This window comes from Acipenser ruthenus, chromosome 7, assembly GCF_902713425.1.
Source record: "Acipenser ruthenus chromosome 7, fAciRut3.2 maternal haplotype, whole genome shotgun sequence".
Taxonomy (NCBI): Eukaryota; Metazoa; Chordata; class Actinopteri; order Acipenseriformes; family Acipenseridae; genus Acipenser; species Acipenser ruthenus.
The window spans coordinates 62,554,852-62,570,284 of record NC_081195.1 but is presented as its reverse complement, the minus strand read 5'-3'; the positions used below and the strand labels follow the sequence as shown (position 1 = coordinate 62,570,284).

At 36.3% G+C, this 15,433-nt stretch overlaps 1 protein-coding gene across 4 annotated transcripts in view; it reads right to left on the bottom strand.

Moving 5' to 3' along the window:
* LOC117415683 (SLIT-ROBO Rho GTPase-activating protein 1) overlaps positions 1 to 11,695 on the bottom strand; it is a 93,862-nt gene extending 82,167 nt beyond the window's left edge. For 2 of the 4 annotated variants that reach the window (XM_034026327.3, XM_059027520.1), the window contains exon 1: positions 11,021 to 11,695. In XM_034026327.3, coding sequence (XP_033882218.1) covers positions 11,021 to 11,087 — 67 coding nt within the window. In that variant the 5' untranslated portion in view covers positions 11,088 to 11,695. The remainder of the gene's footprint in view (positions 1 to 11,020) is intronic. The other 2 variants (XM_034026329.3, XM_034026330.3) reach the window with 1 other exon arrangement.
* Positions 11,696 to 15,433: the final 3,738 nt, after the last annotated feature.

Genomic DNA, 15,433 nt, shown 5'->3' with positions numbered 1-15,433 from the left:
TTGTACAATGCCTCTTTTCTACAGAGGTTCTTAATGTTTACACCTGGCTGCACATACCCCCTACAGCTCCCCCCCCCCCAAAAAAAAGAAAAAAAAATCTTAAAAGGCTTTAGGAACCTTAATTAAGGAAGCTTAATATAAGCAGGGATACACAGGTTGTTTTAAAACCATGATGTAATGTGGATTTTGGGGGTAGATGAAAGCTAAAATATTTTACTGATTTGTGTGTTTAACCAATATGTTTAATCTGCAACAGATAACATTCTAAGGTTGGGTATATTATATATCATTATGAGGTTAATTGCCCAAGATAAACCCAACATCCAATATGTTACCATACAGTTCTTTTTATAAAGATTAATCCCATTAACAACACACTAAATCACTTAGTACTCTGCATGCATTTGGTGGGTACGACATGGGAAAATAAGACCTCCCTTGCAAAGTAAGAAAGCTAGAGCACACTAACCCTTTTTATATTTCTTATTTATAGATTTTAAATCTCGTACTGCTTAGTAGAGGTATACCAAAAATAACTAATTTAGTATTGTTTTTTTTTTAAAAAAAAACACACACACACACACATTACACAGCAAGACGCAAATTTATTATATTATTTTTAAAGAGTATTCTTAAATATGTTCTTGGGGGGGGGGGGGGGAATCACATTTAAAAACAAACACTGTTAATTGTATATATGAACTTTAGTTTATATAAAATACACAAAACAGATAAATAATATTTATAAATATGCAAGTTGTTAGAAAATAAAGGAAATAAATTGTCGTAAGTGGATGCTAAATATTTAGAACAATTTACAATTGTTACAAGATATCACATTATTTTTTACATACAATTACATTATTTTTACATACAATTAGCCATTTATATAAATGGGTTTTTACTGGAGCAATCTAGGTAAAGTACATTGCTCAAGGGTACAGCAGCAGTGTCCCCCACCTGGGATTGAACCCACAACCCTTCGGTCCAGAGTCCAGAGCCCTAACCACTACTCCACACTGCTGCTGACAATACAGTATTTGAAGACAAATGCTACAGTAGAACAAAAACACAATAAAAAAATAAAGTCAGTGAAATAATCTTTGAGTTCTGCCACACACAAGAGAACTGGAGTATATCAACAAGTTTCTGCAATTTAAGTTGTTTATACAGACTACAAAATCTAACTTAACTTGAATCCCCCTAAAAATGGAAAGAACAAAATGGCTTCAAGCTTTGTGAATTTGTTAACTGTAGATCATTTTCGGAACTAAAATATCAATGGTTAGTCTCCCAAAACAGGCATATTAAAAGGGCAAGGTGCAAGCCTCCCTCATTCATCTCGGTAGACAAAGATGGTTTGTGACAGAAGCTTAATAAAATGGGGCTTCATCCTCTCATCATGTACATGATAATTCATCATTGTCACTATTGCAGGTTCAGCAATTCTCACTAATTTCATTAACACCACATAACTGGTAGCAATGTCTATTCAGCCCAATCATTACCCAGCTTATTATAATAAAAAAGGGTTTGTCACAAACCAAGGGGAGAGAATCTGATAAAACTGATTATAAGGACTCACTGAATGAACTGCAGTATGAACCTCTTACTTTCAAACATTTTGTTTTTATGATAGCTTGTAATAGAATCAGTGGCTATATAAAACAGGTCTCTTTATTAAGTGAGAGGCTGAAACTGAGGTGAAACTTTTTTTTTTTTTTTTTAAGTTTCTCGGAAACAAAATAAATCAATAAAGATAAAAAAAGACAGACAATAATAAATCATAGCTTCAAACAAAAGGCAGTTTGGGCTCCTACATCTGCACTGTCACGACAATGATGCTTAAGTTACAACCTCATTGTTCAGCATCAGGATAAGGCCAGGCAAGTCCTTAGTTCTCTGTGGCCCAAGTGCCTCCCTTTTCAGGGGGCTCAGAAACTGTTTGAAAGGCACAGCAGGAAACGTGCAGTGCTCAAACATAGCTCAGTTTAATAAACTGCAAAACTATTAAACAGATGGTTCTGCAATGGTCCTCACCAATATACCACGATGCTTCTATTACACACGAAGCAGAGATCATCTTATTAGAAAGGCATCACAGCCACTGCAACAGAAGGTAGGTGTGTTTACTGATGTGGAGACAAGACACGCTCAGCTAAGTGCAAGGGAGAGTCAAATTTGTGATGCTGGGAGAAAGGAAGGGACTCTCCTTTTCATCCCCCTTCTTCCTAAAGGGATGATGAAGTAAGCAGCAATGGAATATGATATTTAGAGTTTGTCAAGAAGCCCAAAGTCCATTTTGAGAAGATTTATGAGTACAAAAAATGCCTGTAATGCAAGCCCTTGGTTTGTAAGGTTAATAAATTAAACTGCAGAAATACATGGCTATTGAGTGACTGGGGCTGGAGAATGGTTGCAGTCTGACTTTCCAATCCTGTCAGTTTCTTTTACTTTTCATAAAGGAGAAGAACTGCCAGGTTTCATCATTCTTTAAGACTAAAACCTGCACAGCTCCTCAACCTCATTGGAAGTCTTCATGTCACACTGTTTGGAAACAGAGTCCTAACCTTATCTTAAAATGATTATATCAGTTTCTGATCTTGTCTGCTTAATTAGATTTACTATACGTTCAAAATTAACTAGGCCTACTTTCTACCCCAAAACTCTTCTTTAAAAATGGGCACTATATTTTTAAATACATTGAATAACTCCTTTCAAACACCACACATGTACTTATTCGTCAATCTTTCAAAATGTGTAAAGGGACTTTATGATATTAACCCTAGAATTACACCAATTATGGCACAAATTTTATGTTACTGATGGACATCTCTCAAGGATACCTTTATATTATTCCTGGCCCCACCTTGCACTGCTTTGCCATGAGTTCACGTTTCATGTCTTTGAAACCGTTTAATATTATTTTTCCTAAAGGAACCAGTCTATTGGCTTTGGATATTTCCATCCTGTCAAACTTTCTTATAAATCACAGCTGTAGCCATTGCGAATCCTGTAGCCTAATTCATGCAGCCGATTTGGGCTACCAGCTTCAGTCTGGCAACAGCAGGTACCTACAGTTAATGCTGTCAAATACTACGTGGTCCTAATTAAAATGAAGTTGCAAAGCCAGGGAATACAAAATATTAGGTTTGTGAAGTTTGTGTAGTCAGTGAAAATGATGGCAACCAAAACCATAAACAGATTCTAAAGACAAAATGTGTGTAAAAATAAGGTGGATAATGGCCGTTATTAAGACAAGGTGCTTTTCTTCTTGCTGTGGCGCAACAGTGCTGAATAAGAGGCCGTTGGTCTTGCCGCTCTGCTCCACTGCAATAAATCCACTCAAACTGCTTAGTTTATGATTGCTTTGCATTTCCAGACATCTCATTATTTCAAGCCCTGCATCCCATGCAACCACCATGAAATTGCACACATCACATAATCATTATGTAACAAGGGCTCCTCATAAAGCTATTAGCATGTTATGATACCTCAGAGATAAACCACGGCAATCAGATGCCTACGCCCCAGACAGGAATTTTCAGTGATACACAGCTGTTTTCTCATAATCCTTTAATACAATACTGTATAATGAGAGTTTTTTTTTTTTGACACACAAGCAGAAGAAAATGATGGCATCACCAGACAACGTGTGTGTCTATATTTGTGACATTGTGTACATTCTTGACTTGTAAAATTCACTTGTAAAAACACTACATCTCACAATGATTCAAAAGCACAACAGTACAATTTGAAATCTGAAATGCTGTAAAGGTTGTATGTTTGTTTAGTACAGGGCTTTTTTTTAATTACATGATTTTAATCTCCAAATGATTAAAGCATTCAGGTTTGTTTTTTATTCTCTTTTCAACAATGAGGCATTGAAGGATACCTTGGACAACAGAAATACTATTTTCTCAATGAATCAACACAGATTACATTTTAGAGAGACAGGTCCTAAAGTGATGAGGTACTCTTGAGGTGGCTTTCATTGTGAAAAATAGGTCCTCCTGACTAGCCTTTATTCGATAACTTTGCCTCAGGCTTGTTAATAAATATTCAAATGGAGTATCACTTGAAACCTCAAATTAATTTAAAAAGAGCAGTACTTTTGTTGCCCCTCCATTCTTAACTGTTAACCAAAAGGAAGGCTTTCAACAACCAACAGTATATTAAGTCGTAGAAAAACAATAACAAAACAATAAATGTATTCGCCGAGTATTCAAGCAGACAAACATGTGAATAGCTTTATCAGTGTATCAGCCTGCAATTTCCATTTTGCTCAAAACAGCAGCAGTTTCAAACATGTCTTCAGAACTCGTGGTTGGATAACACACAAAAGAGCCAGACAGGCTGCTACACTTGTGTGTCTATCACTTTGTGTGAAGCGTCTGTCTGGGGTGAGATTATTCTTTATTTATTGTTTTACTTTTGGCGAAAGCGTTATTTTTTTTACAGCACTGTACAGGCCAAGCAAAGACTGCATTTAATCTCATTTTCTGTGGTAAAATGAGGTGTTTCACTAAACCGGCTTTTCGTTGTTATGAGTCACAGCTGATTCTGGGCTCTGCTGCTTCTGGATCATTAATTAAGGATTCTGCAGGCAAGCCTAAAGGACCCAGAGGGCACTTAAAATGACTCCCACTTGTCAAACCAGATTGCCCGTTCTCAGCACACTGCTGGAGGTCATGTGATCTACTGGAGGATGTTCTCCTCCCCTGCCATTCCAAGAGCAAAATGATAAGCCTCTTGCAATTAGAAAGGACACTGCAGGAACCACGTTAACATGAGACAGCTGCAGGCATCAATGTAGCCAAGCTTACACAGCAGCACGTCCAGATTTTTGCGCATATTTATGTATAATGAACCACAAATCAGAACATTACCTTTGCAGTGATAATTTGGTACTGTATTAGAAATATACCATATGGTACTGTAAATGTGTACTTGAGTATCCATACATATAAACTACATTTTGAACTGCACAGCTGTAGTTGTCTGTTTTGTAATATTACATTTGTTTTGCTTCAAATAGTTCTGTATTGATTTATTTTATTTTTTTAACAATGCAGTGTTGTTAGGTATATTGTGTGATGCAACAGCACAAAAAGTGGCAACACAAGCACCAGGATTGAAGTCAATTATTGTATTTTTTTTATTATTTTTTTAAGTTGAAGAAAAAGTGATTGAACAAAGCAAATGTCTTCAAGCTTGTACAAGAAATGTCATCATAGGCTTATAGCACTTTGCCCTTTGTCTTTATCTTTGTTGCCACAGCAGACTAGAGGCCTTACCCCAGTATCACTTCTTATACTAGTAAAATGGCTACAGTTTAGTATGAACATGTTGACAAAATGGAGAAAATGTCACAATGCACTGAAACCTGTGTTCACGGTCAGCTGCTTGAATAAGCAACTTCCTGCTTTATGCTTTAAATGACTGTGTAGACTTCTAAGGTTTTTTTTTTGTTTGTTTTTTTTTTAAACGAAGTGGAAGCTTTTCATTATAGCCTACAGCAGATTAATTTCCACAAAAACCTGGAGAGCAAGATTTCACTAAGCTAGACTACAAATTAGAAGTAAAGAAGTAAAGAAGTAAAGAAAAAATCTATATTTGAATTGCTGATTATACAGCATGAAGTTTTAACATCTACTCTCGTGTAATGGAAATCAAAATTGGAAATTTAGATATACAATATGCCAACTTGCTCGCCGACTGCTCGGAATACTGGCAGTGCGCACCAACAAAAAGGCTATTGTAAGTTTCTTTAGCAGTCCCTGTCAAAGCGATTCTGAAATAAAGCCTGGTCAAACTCCCAGCTGCAATCCTGGGGGCTGAAAGCAGCTGAGACAGTGTTACTCACTGATAAAGCTCACCCCTTTCTTAGCTTTCATGGATTGTCTTGCACATTATACACATCCTTGCCCTAATACATTGATACATTTGAGCTACAAGTCTCAGGACCAGTCAACCCAAGCACAAAGTCTTATGAGAGACTGGTGAATACAGGTCATAGGGCATATAATCATTTACATGAGACAATAAGACACAGATCAAAGGCATAGTTTAATGAGTTGGCTCAGATTAAATCTACACCCTATTTCAGATTAGTTTCCTGAGCAGGATTGGCCACGTTACAAGTACCGGGTTGTAACACTGTATTTACCGTTTTCTAATATTTCTACATATTCAACTACCCCTGCTGGTTTGAGTTGCATTTGTTGCCAGTATATTAAATCGCCCCTCTTCAATGTGATACCTTGTCTTGGTTCAGTTTCAGGTAAAATTAAGAAATGATTCATTTTTACAATTGGTAAATCAATGACTGTTGGGGTTGCGCTACACTTTTTGGATGCCTTGCTGTAAATAATTTAGCCCGTATTGTATTTAAGAGAGGAAATCATCTATTCAGGGATACCAAGATACTTAGCAAGGAATAGGTAGGGTCTTGATTTTATAGCATAAAAGCTTCAATGTTGTATTTTAGTATAGGCCTATTTGTCTTTCCTTCTATCCTCCCAACATGTTCTTCCATATGTAAAACTATAAATAAAACATTTAAATACTGCAGCTTATCCCCTCACATGATAAAATGTTGTGCTAAGTGCATGCAGGCATTAAATAATGCAACAAAAGTGTAACAAACACTTGTATTGTGAAGTGCAATACAGGAGCTAAAAAAATAAAAGAAAACCTTGAAGTTATTCCAAGCATTTAAAAAATCCTTTCCGAAAACAATGCTGTATGTTTTGTGTTGGATTAAAGCTCAAATCTGGTTATTAAAAGACAAGGGTTTATAAAATGTGAATTTTGCAGAAATGAATGTGTCTATTGCCACATTCTTATTTTTCCAAAGTAGGCTTGTTAATTTTGACCATCTCCAAACATCTTTAGTCTTCAGTGTTGTTTAGCAATAGAAGATTGATAAACATTACAAGATGGCATTGTTTAAAGTTAAAACATGGATGGAAAGTGCCCATGTCCTTTTTACAGAGATCCATACTGGAATTTTACAATGCTTTAAAAGTGCTTCTATCATCCAGTAAATTCCAACTGAGATACAACACATTTCTGGAGCACTAAATCCTGCATGCATATGGCTTTGCAAACATGTTGGCCTGAAACGCAAGCAGGCAAAATCACTCTTGTGATACTCTTTAAAATGAGCAGAAGAGCTGGGATTCAATGCAGAAACTCCTGGCTCCAATAAAGTACCCCGTTTAACCACTGGGTCACACAGCCTGCCAAGGTATTAAGCTTGGAGTTACTTTCTTAATCAATTTATCAACTGGGTGTTCAGAGTTGCCTTACAGCTCACTGGAACAATAATCCTAACTCAGAAGCAGTAGTTTGTGAATGTTTTATGATTAAGAGGGTGATAAATAATACTGCCTGTAATAAATAAATATTTAAGGAGGCTGTGTGGTCCAGTGGTTAAAGAAAAGGGCTTGTAACCAGGAGGTCCCCAGTTCACTCACTGACTCATTGTGTGACCCTGAGCAAGTCACTTAACCTCCTTGTGTTCCGTCTTTCGGGTGAGATGTTGTTGTAAGTGACTCTGCAGCTGATGCATAGATCAAACACGGCATCACTGTCCACAAAATACCTTGAGCAAAGGACAATTACAACTTAATATACAATAGTCTGCACATTTTTTTTTAAATCAGTCACGCTACACTGTCCTACAAACCCATTACATTTTACGATAAGATTTCCTTGGTGTCTGTTTACTACATTTATCCATAGTATAGCCTTCTGTGAACTTTATTATTTGTTGGTGGTTGACTTTGTTTACATTTCCTAAAGGACGTTTTAGCTTAAAGAGTACAAGCTTCCTCTCCACCTTCTAAGTGGCTTGTCCCTGTGAGCAAAATCAGCTGCTACTACATGCAGGAGCATGTGGTTATAGGCAATATCTTTAAGCTCTGTTATACAAAAAAAAGGCACTACCTTTTTTTCTACCAATAGCTCATATTAATATCTGATCATCAGAATAAATGTGAAAAATATACTTAAATATTTATGGGACACTCCACCTACCTAAGTGGCAAAGTTTGACAAAGATCTGGTTCTGCACCTCACAAAGGCTAACCAGTGTGATGCCCCTAAAACAAATACCAGAGCATCTGTTTGTTCTTCACAGTATAGTAAAAACAAATCATTTATACAGGACGTCCTGTCATCCTACTCCAGTAACAGAGATCGTCAGAGAAGGTCTGAATATCAAAAAATCCAGCAAAGACTTAAAACAGCTATCAAATCAGAAAATATAAAACAGCTTAAAAATACGGTACCCAGGGTCATTCCAGCACAAGTGGACCAAAAGGGGTCATTCGATCATATCCACTAATTATTATGTTGTAAAGCTTTAAAATAATTACGTTTTTGTCTGGGTTATCCCACACATGGGAACGATGAAGACAAAGGTCTTCAAAATGGGCATTTTCCCCATCATCAGACAGCTCTTTGCATTCACATGACACCTGCCCTGGCACGATTTTCTGAGTCGCATGCGGTTATGTATCATCAACCACTGATGTTGGAAACACCTCTCCAGAATTTGGTCCAGTGAGCTGGAATGACCCAGCAGGAATGACACTTCTTTTCAGGACGACTTCAGGCAAAAAAACTTGCTTTAAGCAGTACAGTACATTAGGGCATGCAGTTTAATTGATGACACAAAATTAACATGCACTGCTTTCCTTTTTTGGCAAGACAAGTGAAGGTTAATAACCTATATTGCTGTGTTCTTATATCTCTGCTGATGACTCACAAATGACTGTGCATTATAAAGTCATTGCAAAACTATTCTCAGTCATCATAGGGAGTGTTGTTCATGCATTCCTATCGACAGAGTTGCTGATCTCCAATCAACAGTCCATTCATTTGTGAGGAATGCAAAGCATCACGCTCTCTTGTTGGGGGGTGGGGGTTGTAACTGTACCACAGTAAGAGAGACGACTTGAAGACATCTCAGGCTGCTAACTGTAAGGCGAATCTCATTGGGCAGCAGCCAGATCCCCATGGTTACTACAGCGCAGCAACTGGCTCTTTTTGTAGCTCACTTAAAAATCTGCTCCGTTTGTTTGGGACTCCGAAGGCAAGCGGACAACTGCCAAGCATAAAGACCTACAATAAATGAACTTCCAGTTCTATGTTCTACTGTACTAGCATTTGTTTAATGGTTCTTCTGGGAATCCTGTTGATCTAGACTATTATTTTACCACATGGTAAACATTTGTTGGAGTTTTCCTTCTGGTGTTGTGGTCATTCCTATCCCATTTCTGTAAAGTGTACTGGTGATATTAACAGATAATATCAGTGATATTTACTGGGTCATACAGGAGAACAATCAATAAAAAGACAAGCTCAACCTGAAGTTGAAAGAGATTTTAAATGTGTCCCATTCATTCTCATCTGCATTTCAAGAGATCAAAAAAGGCTGAGCCAGGAATATGTCAGCCTCAGTTAGAAAGATGAGACAGCAAAAATCAACCTAATTGCTTTGATGGAGGATGTAACCTAATGTAAAACCGGGAGTTAGACCATATCATTAGTATAAAACAAAGCAATATAATTAATGCTATATTGTTTTGGAATAAGAAAGACATCTGTAATGCATTATTTTTGCAGTCTTTGTGGTTTGTAGAATCACTCATTTCTTGAACGTCAGTTGCAGATTTGGTTCTTTAGAATAAATCCATACATCCATTTACAGTACAACGCATACTTTTTAGTATTATTCTAGATTTGTTCGCGGTGTGTAGATTGTGTCAATGTACCGGTTTTCCAGGCCATGGTCACTGACACTATTCGAATCACAATGAGCACACAATCTGTACGTATGTATGTACTGAACGTTAAACGATGATCACCTGATGCATATCGCCATTCAAAAATATGACACTAAGTTGGTTTAGCAGTTTATGTCAGACTGTTCTGTGTGTAGGTTTACCTTAAACCGTACATCGACAGACATCAGTGTCTGGTCATAATCCACCAGCTTTCCTTTAATCCTAAACCAGGACAACATCCTTTTAGACTAGCACTTACATTGACTTTAACCTACAAAAAACTGTCGGTGAAACAGCACATTTGGTCACTCTATCGATATCCAGCGAGCAGTACTGGCTGATCGTATTGTTTTTTTAATGAGTCACGTTCGCTTGTACATTTTAAAAGCGTTCCCCGGTGGGTACAATCTGACAACTCACAACCATGCCTATCCATAGATATGAGGGCGTCTTAAACGAATAAGAATTTAAACAAAAAAAAAAAAAAGTATATAAATAAAAAATAAAAAACTTTAAATGTGCATTCATTGGGCGATTACATGTCTGTATTGTTGTTATTCTGTAAATAGTCATTTTTAAACAAGAACTAAAACCATTAATGTATTAATATGAGCTCATTGATTTTACAAAAAGTTAAACGCGTGGTTGTAGACCGAGAATGTACATGAAATAAAATACAATTACATTTGTATGCGTAAACGACTTACACTAACAAGCAAGCTAACGAACAGTATATTAATACATGATTCAATTGACATTTGATTCCCATCGACGGAAATAAGACTTAACTAAATGCCATGCATGAAGTCAAAGCAACGGATTTCACTACAGATGCTAAATCCTCATTTATTTTGTAAAGTACAGTATGCAAGCCAACTTTATGAAGATAAAAATACGTGGCACACAATTGTAACTACAGTATCTGTATGAATCTCTGTGTCGCTTTAATTCCACAAAAGACAGTAAACGAATTCACGCTGTCGCCAGAAATTTGAATGGTTTTCCTAATCAATTATACATAACATTTTGTTTGATTATCAAAATGTACATTTGATCAGCGGTTTGAATCAGCAATCGCATTGTATGTTGTTAACTCAAGTCTCCGGTTCATGTCTAGGCAGGTACAATATTTCTTAGACCAAAGCAAATAACATAATCATCCAACTTAATTCCTTTCAAATGGTATAGGCGACCAGATAAAAAAAATAAACTTGCAATCTTACCTTTAACTTGACTTTCGTATTCAGCAATAATTTCTTTATCCTTTTTGAACCTGCTCGGAGTTGACATTTTGGAATCCTTTTTTAATCTTTGTTTGAGTTAGAAACTTCGCAGTGTTTAACAAAGATAATGTTCGGTTCAGTACACAGCTCGCTGCATCCTACACGAGGATTGGCTTGGGTATGACCAATAAAAAAAAAATGATACAGTGTATCACCTTTAAGAAATTATTCTGATCGTTGGAAACTTTATGCTATAAAGAAAAACATGTCGTTTCAGCACATCGTTTTTTTCTGAAACAATGTAGAACTGGTGTCGGAATAAGTAACAGCAAGCGCCACGGAATTGAAACCCCAGTTTTCAACAGACCCCAACAACACTAGGGCAATGTCTGAGAATCGAGAGAACCCCGGAGCAACAGCATCGAACCTTTTGTTTTTTAAATTATTGTTTTGACCTTCTTCAAAGGGATTCGGACAAATATGACAAAAACCGCGTTCACTTTGATTGAACTATACAACTCGTTGACCATTTGTAAAATGCCAGGAAATGTACTTTAGTATATAGCTCTATGTACTATTTTTACAGTTTCCCCACTTCCAGTCGCGGTGTTTCGGCGATACAGACCACAGCTGACTGGAGCTGGAGGGTCCTAGAAATGGGTGGGTTCTCTGAATCACATAGAGCGGAAATATGGACGATTGACAACAATTCCAACCATTGGGAATGAAGAAGCTCTTTGCAAGACAGTCAGTCATGAATGATTTCCAATGGTGAAATCCCTAGGTGTGTTAGGGTGTGTTTCACGTTAGCCAGGGGGTGTCCCACAAAAGAATACCAAACACAAACAGCTATACCCTGTTTAACGCAAAGAGCTATGGGAGAGCAAGCAGAGTGGGTAACGTGTACCTAATCTGTTGTGCCTGTTGAAAAGTGCTCCTGCACCTAGTGGTAGTGTATTACATATGCATACATAAATACATACATTCATAAATACATGCATATTTACATGTATGATACATACATACATACATACCAATAAACTACGATATTCCTATTGATATGTGTATTATTCTTTTGTGTTTCTGCAATACTATGAGGTAATGTTATGAATACAATATGTTTTGTTATATAGAAGTCAACCATGGATTCAAAATGAATGTGGCATTCCAAATGGTGTTTTAATTAGATTTAAATTATTAATGGTGGTAGTTTAAAACGAGACGATAAATACACCAGTTAATGTGCCGTTGCTCACATCTAGTGGTTATTTTCATATTGGCGTCATTAGAACAATACCAGGCTTCCTCAGAGAATGTCAAATTTAGTCCAGCCGATGTCAAGCCCCATTCAGAATTTTAAAATGTTTTGCGCGATTGTGTAAGGATCTGATGCATTTCAATGGGACGTTATACCCTATGAGGTAAGCCGCCGTTTTTTTTTTTTTTTTTTTTTTTTTTTTTTTTTTTTTTTTTACATCTCACAACTGTGGTTGTAAAACCGACTAGATTTATCACGCTCAACTTCCATCTTTCCCATTTGTACTGTGCTTGGTCCCGGTTTGTGACACAAATGGTAGTATGCACATATTTATAGGTTAACTCTGAGTTAACGTTTTCGTTGGATTTTCGGAAGAAGAAACAACGTGCTCTTACTCATGGAAAAAAAAAGTGCTGAGTCAATCACAGGAGTATATTTCAGTTAAGAAAAAAATCCTACACAGTACTGTTATACTTCTTTGATAATTTTGCAAGAAAATGTTTTGGAAAAGAAGCACGTGTGATTTGTACTAGTACAGGATTTCATAATAGCCACATTTTGGTTTGTTGTGTAAGATATATATATATATATATATATATATATATATATATATATATATATATACACACACACACACACACAAAACATGTGCAATGGTGATATTACCCAGTTAAGGTTGGAAAATGTGAAATTGGCATTCATCCAGCTTTTCAGTCGTTATCTTGGAGATTTATAGCAGACACAAGGTGAGTAGCTACTGTAGCCACTCTTAAGCCTCCCCGTACTACTGCACCTACTACCTCATAATATTTGCAGTGTAGTGGAAGCTCCTCCAGCAGAAACTAATGGCACCCTTCGCTTTGACCTTTGACTTAAAACTACCTAACGTTTCCAGATACTGAAAAATAACTACTTCATTTTTTACAAATAATTCTAGCTGATATAACAATCCCCTTTGATTACCCCCCCCTTGATTCTTCAATATAGTTAATTAGAATTAATAGTTAAATACATACACACATACATAGACCTAGGAGTTTATGTTGACTCAGAAATGTCTTCATCTAGACAATGTGGGGAAGCTATAAAAAAAAGGCTAACAAGATGCTTGGATATATTGTGAGAAGTGTTGAATTTAAATCAAGGGAAGTAATGTTAAAACTCTACAATGCATTAGTAAGACCTCACCTAGAATATTGTGTTCAGTTCTGGTCACCTCGTTACAAAAAGGATATTGCTGCTCTAGAAAGAGTGCAAAGAAGAGCGACCAGAATTATCCCAGGTTTAAAAGGCATGTTGTATGCAGACAGGCTAAAAGAATTGAATCTATTCAGTCTTGAACGCGGCGATCTGATTCAAACATTCACAATCCTAAAAGGTATAGACAATGTCAACCCGGGGGACTTCTTTGACTTGAAAAAAGAAAAAAGGACCAGGGGTCATAAATGGAGATTAGATAAAGGGGCATTCAGAACAGAAAAAAGGAGGCACTTTTTTACACAGAGAATTGTGAGGATCTGGAACCAACTCCCCAGTAATGTTGTTGAAGCTGACACCCTGGGATCCTTCAAGAAGCTGCTTGATGAGATTCTGGGATCAATAAGCTACTAACAACCAAACGAGCAAGATGGGCTGAATGGCCTCCTCTCGTTTGTAAACATTCTTATGTTCTTATGTTCTTATGTTCTTAATATTGATTGAAATAGAAACGATGTTCCACACTATTCATCCAGTAGTGTTAGATCTCCATCTGCTGAGATAAAACAAGAACTGCAGCAGTTCCATTGAGAGATTGTATGCTATAGTGCTCCATCAGGGCTCAGCTGATGGTCTTAGCTGACATATTGGTCATAAAAAGTGTATTACACTTTATTATCAATAATTTGAGTCAGTATTTTGAGAGCATAAAGTCATAAAACTTTCGGGCACATTTACAAGCAGACATAAAAACAGTTTAATGGGTATCGAAACTGAACCGCTTCCTAACCTCAAATAGAAACATACTTTAAAATATTTAGACTGTTTATCCTTGACTTCAAAAGCTGTTTTTTTTACTTTACAATAAGAATTGTTACTGTTCACCTGTATCCTGCTTTGAGTAGATTTTGTTTCAATGTGCGATTTCTACTTAAAGTTTACTTTAAGAAATATGTTGTGAAAAGAAAAAATAAAATAATAGTATTTTTTTTTAAATGAATAATCTAAATGACGTGTAGAATAAACCGCAATGTGTGTACGGATGAACAAATTCAGTCTTTACTGCCGATTCTACAGCACCTTTCACAACTAATTCTAATTAACTATAGGACATTCTGTGAACAAAAACAAAGCACCCCCTGCGGCACTATCGAAGGGGAATGACATAACAGATTGAATGGGGTTTTGTAAACACGAAGTGTATTACACGATTATTTGAAGTGAAATAGATCTGTGAAAATGATCTGTATCATTGCTATGTTTAGAGGTTAACAAATGGTTCATTTCTACGGGACACCTTCTGTAATGGAACTTTATTGAGAGAATTATAGAACAGAGCAGTGTACGCCACTGCCTGTAAGTGAGTGGTCTGTATCTTTAATATGGCCACAGGTTAAAACTATGTGGCACTGAAACGGTTTTGTTCACTGGACACCAACTGTAATGGAACTTTATTGAGGTGGCTGCCAAAACTAATATTATTAAACCCTCATTATGAAATATAAATCCAACTGATATTAAAATGAATATATATATATATATATATATATATATATATATATATATATATATATATATATATATATATGGCATTTCTTTTGTTTAAATTATTCCGATCTGAGGTTTAAATACTGAATTTCCTTTTAATAACCCGCAGGATAAAGGCAAATAGACGTCAGTTTATTTCATCTAATCATTTTTAATCTTAACACAAGGTTTTAATAGCATGAGAAAAAAAATATTGTATTAAACATTGATAGTCTTGAGAACACAAACAAAGCATTAAATACACAATGAGTATTTAGAATGCACCATTTTAATACAACGTACTGTTTATCAGTTAGACCCCATAAAAACAAACACCCTACAGTATAAAAGTTTTGAAAATTAGTATGGTAGTAACCGTGGGAAACTAACTAACCAACTAACTATTTTCCCCAAACCCCCCCCCCCCCAAA